This window comes from Oncorhynchus mykiss, chromosome 18, assembly GCF_057628025.1.
Source record: "Oncorhynchus mykiss isolate SJ-2025 chromosome 18, ASM5762802v1, whole genome shotgun sequence".
In the NCBI taxonomy this organism is placed as follows: Eukaryota; Metazoa; Chordata; class Actinopteri; order Salmoniformes; family Salmonidae; genus Oncorhynchus; species Oncorhynchus mykiss.
Window position 1 is genome coordinate 25,896,333 of NC_143039.1, and position 6,168 is coordinate 25,902,500.

General features: G+C 44.5%; 1 protein-coding gene across 1 annotated transcript in view; it reads left to right on the plus strand.

The window, feature by feature from the left end:
• The window catches only part of LOC110497069 (serine/threonine-protein phosphatase 2A regulatory subunit B'' subunit alpha), a 58,561-nt gene extending 54,987 nt beyond the window's left edge, over positions 1–3,574 (plus strand). The window contains 7 exon segments of the mRNA XM_090206636.1: positions 159–248; positions 521–696; positions 824–863; positions 865–940; positions 1,140–1,169; positions 1,171–1,246; positions 1,330–3,574. Coding sequence (XP_090062762.1) covers positions 159–248; positions 521–696; positions 824–863; positions 865–940; positions 1,140–1,169; positions 1,171–1,246; positions 1,330–1,430 — 589 coding nt within the window. The 3' untranslated portion in view covers positions 1,431–3,574.
• The last annotated feature ends 2,594 nt before the right edge of the window (positions 3,575–6,168 follow it).

Below are 6,168 nucleotides of genomic sequence, written 5' to 3' on the forward strand. Positions count from 1 at the left end.
TCTCTCTCTCTCTCTCTCTCTCCCCCTCTCTCTCTCTCTCCCTCTCTCTCTCTCTCTCTCTCTCTCTCTCTCTCCCCCCCTCTCTCTCCCTCTCTCTCTCTCTCTCTCCCTCTCTCTCTCTCTCTCTCTCTCTCTCTCTCTCTCTCTCTCTCTCTCAGGGGTAGCTCAGTGCAGAGAGAAGGGAGGATGAGTTATGCAGAGTTCAGCTGGTTCCTCATCTCAGAGGAAGACAAGAAAAGCCCTACAAGGTAGCACAGCAGAGTGTGTGTGTGAGCAGGAGAGAGTGTGTGTATGCAACATGCATGCATTCGTGTGCGCGCAGATGTGCATTTGTGTGCGTGTGTGATCTAATCTTCCTCTCTCTCTGTCTCTCTGTCTCTCTCCTATTTCTCTCTCTGTCTCTCTGTCTCTCTCTCTATCTCTCTCTCTGTCTTTCTCTCTCTCTCCTATCTCTCTCTCTGTCTTTCTCTCTCTCTCCTATCTCTCTCTCTGTCTCTCTGTCTCTCTCTCTGTCCCCCAGTATAGAGTACTGGTTCAGGTGTATGGACACAGATGGGGACGGTGTGTTGTCTATGTTTGAGTTGGAGTACTTCTATGAGGAGCAGTGTAGTAGGATGGAGGGGATGGGCATTGAACCCCTACCCTTCACAGACCTGCTCTGTCAGATGCTAGACCTTGTCAAACCTGAAAGCCAAGGTGTGTGTGTATCTTCTTTGTCTTCCAATTGATCCTCTCTTCATACATTATACTTTACATGTGTACAGTGCAGTAGTAGATAAACATCATATTGTGTGTGTGTGTGTGTGTGTGTGTGTGTGTTTAGGTAAGATAACCCTGTCTGATCTGAAGAGGTGTAGGATGGCTCATATTCTTCGACACGTTCTTCAACCTGGAGAAATACCTGGACCACGAGCAGAGAGACCCCTTCGCTTTGCAGAAGGTAGGACCATGTGTGTGTGTGTGTGTGTGTGTGTGTGTGTGTGTGTTGTAGAACATAGACAGTGAGGGTGTGTGTGTACTAACGTGTGTGGGCGTGTACTGACGTGTGTGTGTGTTATAGACATATACAGTGAGGGTGTGTAGGTACTAACGTGTGTGTGTGTGTGTGTGTGTGTGTGTGGTGTGTGTGTGTTTTGTAGGACATAGACAACGAGTGTCCAGAGCCTTCAAGACTGGGATAAATACGCTTCAGAGGAGTATGAGATCCTGGTGGCAGAGGAGACGGCTAACGAACAGCTGCATGAGGGGGTAAGACACACACACACACACACTGACACACACTCACACTGACACACACACACACACACTCTCATACTGTGTTGCCTCCCAGGACGTTCGATGATGACTATGAGGAGGCGGAGCTTCCTGTTCAAGGAGAGATGGTTGGGAATAAGATGGATAAGCTGCTCATATCAGATCTGTCAGCATGAAATTCCCAAAGCCTGGAATACCGCTCCCTTCTCCTTGGATATACAGGAGACGGGGAGAGAGGAAGAGGGATGGACGGGGAGAAATGAAGAACAAGCTAAAGTGATGGAGGACTCCAAACTCTCTCAGCTTCTCCTTTCATACACAGACAGGGACAGAAGAGATGGTGAGAAGACAGAGAGGATGGACAGAACGAGAGAGAGGATGGACAGAACGAGAGAGAGGATGGACAGAACGAGAGAGAGGATGGACAGAACGAGAGAGAGATGGACAGAACGAGAGAGAGGATGGACAGAACGAGAGAGAGGATGGACAGAACGAGAGAGAGGATGGACAGAACGAGAGAGAGGATGGACAGAACGAGAGAGAGGATGGCCAGAACGAGAGAGCACTCTGGCAGCTGTCCTCTCAGCCCTCTGTAGGAGAGAAAACGTGTTTTCCACTCTTTTATCTTCATTGGAGTTTGTGTGTGTGTTGTGTATGCATGTGTGTGTGTTTGTGTGTGTGTTTGTGTGTTCGTGTCATCCCAAAGACTGTGTTTGGTGCAATAATGTGTCTTAACATGTTTAAAATGTAGAAGTAAGAAAGCACAAATCCTGATGTGGAGATACTTCCTGTATTATATTTATAATTACTGCCATATGGAGATTTTTCACTGACAATCAACTACTAGACAATCAGCTAATCAATCAAGTTGTTTTCAAATGTGTCAATAAAACACACACACACACACTGCACACACACACAGCTCTGTGCAAAACACCGCCATCTTGTGGTCACTAGTTATACTGCGGGCTGTTCTTAGAGCCGCGTGACGTTTGGAAAAGGGAGCTGTGGAACACGGCTGTCAGCGTTCTCCGTTTATAAACCTCATTTTCAGTGTTCTATTTCAGAATGTTACTGTTAAGTAGTTTGATAAGGCGGGCCATTGTGTGTTTGATTCATTTAGAATTAGTCAAATGTTTAATTCAGTTTGAGATAAAACGCATGTACTGTATATTCCGTCCGTATACTTTCAAAGAGTTCTCTCATAGCAGAGGCTGCGTCACAAATCAACCCCAGTGTACATAGACTTAGCTGTAACAAACTAACTTTCTCTCTGGTAGAGATGTTACTGTAAAAACCAAAATGGACATATGAAGAAGTGACACACACACACACACACACACTTGCTAGCCACAAGGCGCGCTGTCGACACGTGGAACAGAGCTGTAAAGCTAACAGGCTTTTTCATGTGTCACCAAAGGGGATGTTCAAATAGCATGATGTGTGTGTGCGTGTGTGCGTGTATTTGTGGGTGTGTGTGTTTCTTAAGAGCGACAATCTGTCCCTATATATCCATTGTAAATGTGTATTTAACTCTACATAGTGTTGCCATTGTGTACAGATGATGTATCTGATGCTTTGTGTTGCTGTGGCGCTGTGTGGCTCAACGGGGTTCAGTTATGGGGCGACACCCATCAGACAATCGGCTGTCAATCAATTTGTCAATCACCTATCAATCAGATTGATAATCTGATTGGGTAATAAGGAGCATCTTGCTGTGACTGGATTGAGCACACTGGTAGCTCCTCCCTTTAGAGAGACTCGTGCTGCTGTAGAGACACACACACACACGTTTATAAGACACTGCTGTGTCTGACTCTATGCAAACAATCTGCTTTTTTGCTGACTGCCCTGGGAACACACACACATCTGCTCTCTACTAGGTGCAGGGGGCAGGGTGAGAAGCCATGGTGGAACTGCCTCCGACCGGAGACACTTCTGCCGCAATGAGGACTTTACTTTGAAATGTATGTCTGTTTTAAACAACTTTTAATTTGAAATGTATGTCTGTTTTAAACAACTTTTACTTTGAATGTATGTCTGTTTTAAACAACTTTACTTTGAAATGTATGTCTGTTTTAAACAACTTTTACTTTGAAATGTATGTCTGTTTTAAACAACTTTTACTTTGAAATGTATGTCTGTTTTAAACAACTTTTACAGATTTTTTTCTTCTCTTATCTGATGTTTTACTTCAGGTTGATGAGGCTTCAGTAGATGTTCTTGTGTTCGCATGGCTTCCTTCTTTCTATCTTTCCTTTGTTTTCTTTTAAAAGTGAATCAAAATAAAGGCGATTTAAGGTTGGGGAGAAGAAATGAATGGCGGAGTACAACACGATTGTGCAACACAAAAGTGCGTCGAAAACAAACATTATCATATTTATTTATTTTTTTGTTGTTTGCAATTTTGTATAGATAGATTTGACCAAGCAGTGCTTCTAAATAGTATGTAGCATGCTTACTCATAGTACATAGTTAATACTTTGAGTAAGCATCAGTAGGATGGACTCTTTAGTCTCAGAATGTCCCTCTCCTGTGGCTCACAGTAGTAACTACACAGTAATGTTATGTTTCTCCTCTCCCACGTGTCTGTGCATGTGTGTGTGTTGAATGATGATTGTCTTGAAATTTACAGAACCCCAGACGAAGCCGATAGCCAATGAGATCCCAGCCTTGACTTTAAAGCCCCTCCCCCTTAGTCACACACATTCCAGACCGCCAACCAACACCCAGTCCGCAGTGATGTCATCGACCTTGATGTCATAATAGGGTTCCGTTCTCCTTTGATGAACACACACACACACACAGCAGAATATATGCTTTAGAACAAACTCCACTGTGACACTAACATTTACCCAAATGAAGTTAGGGAGGTGGAGAAGAGAGGAAGATGAGATAAGCCTGCTTGGCAATTCAGGGAATTAACTGTGAAACAAATGCCTCTTCTCAAATATGGACCTGACACACACACACACACACACACAAACAGGCGATTTCCCATTATCTAATATGTGGGGCGGCATGGCGACATGAGGTTAGAACTCCAGAGGGCAGGAACTCATGGAATAAAGAGCAATGTGGCCAGGACAGATCTAGACATACTAGAACAGATTAATGTGTGTCTGCAATGCCCTTCTATGTATTAGTGCACTGCTTTAGGCCAATCCTATATGGATTAGTGTGCCACTCCAGATTTAGTGCTAGAAACACACTCTGAATGTGGACATACTACAGACCACTCTCAGATCGATCCCAAAAGACACCCAGTTCACAACAGAGTTCACTTCTGTCATACTGGAAGACTACGTGATTCACTACAAGTGGTCCCATTCATAAGCAGATGTCCCACTCACATACAAACATACATCCGCACACGTACACACACAAGCACACGCACGCGTACACACGCGGGTACACAGTACACACACGTACACACTAGAAATAGTTCAGGCGTCAGGGTGTGATGTCCCTGACCAGCTGCTCTGACAGAGAGAAAGAAAGAGAGAGAGGGCTTGTCTGTTCTTGTCAGGGTACGGATGACTCCTTTGAACTCCCACAGTTCCAGCGCCAGATCGATAGGAGGGGGTATCTCTGCACACACAGCTCTTAATATGTCTTCTACGATGTCATATGTCAATGCTTTCCACCCATCAAAGAGTTACAGGGACAGGGGGTACATGATTAGAGCGAGAGAGGGGGGGTGAGGGAGGGAGAGGGAGAGTGGCAAACAAACATGCAAACACCCCCCAAGATAAACCCGAATTCAGTCTGCACTGCAACCGGCGGAGCGTGAGAGGAATGCGACAATATTTATTCAATGCAAGCAGTGACCTTTGTTCAATGTCAACGTGTCTATGTCATTTTATCTACCCCAAATTAGTCGAAATAGTATGAATGGCATTTTGATCTTTGTAACTCTTCAAACTGCCTGAGGGTGAGCACCAGGTATGTAGGTTTACAGAGTTTAAATAGGCTACTAGAGATAAATGAACAGGATTTATTTCTCAGACATTTTTATTTTCACTAATGACTTGCATTGGAATGCTTTCTAACATAAATTGCCAAGACTGATTCTGCAGCTCACGTTCAAAGCTGTGATGTATAATGTTCTTCTGTTGAGTTATGGCACAGGGCTACAACAATATAGGTTTATGGTATGTCTATTTGAGACCATGCACAATGAAAACATAAACTCAGAGGCTGAATCTGATGCATTGTACCAGAAAACAAACAGGTCATTTCGGTCCCCATGCAGTCCCTGGGCAGGTGAAAAAACACATTCATCATCCGTACAATAGATGAGTCATGTGCAGTACAACAGACGTTCTATGTAATACAAAGGTTTCATGTCCTCTTTATTTCTAAACCCTGGCCAACCCTCCTGCAGGATTACCCACATTGGGCCTGTTACATAATCATCTCACTGGAGACCGCTGCAGGCTTTTGCTCCTGCCCTGCATTCAGACGAGCCCCACATGCCACAGGTATTCTCCTACAAAGCCCGTCTCACCTCTGCCACTAATTGGACAGGTTGATTTCGAGAGAGAGATTGAGCTGAATGGGGCTAGATCCATGGATCGGGTGGTGCAGAGGCCAGAGCACTGCTCCCTGGAAAACGAAATCATAATAACTTCTATACCAGCATTACTCACTTCTACTGTAGTATTGTGCTGTGTGTATCTAAGAGTAGGGATCCACTGTTTAGCGCGATTGAAATTTAAAGCAATCTTCGGATACTGCAATCATGGTAAAACGCTGCATTGTTGAATCAGGCCTAGAGCTCAACTTAACTTCTGCCCCCAGACTTCTGACCCCAGAAGTAAGTCTAGCTCTCGGTCTGTTCAACAATGATTGAAATGAAAAGGTTATTTCCGATTGAGCCGATATATGCTGCGTTTTACCGTGAATGCCGTT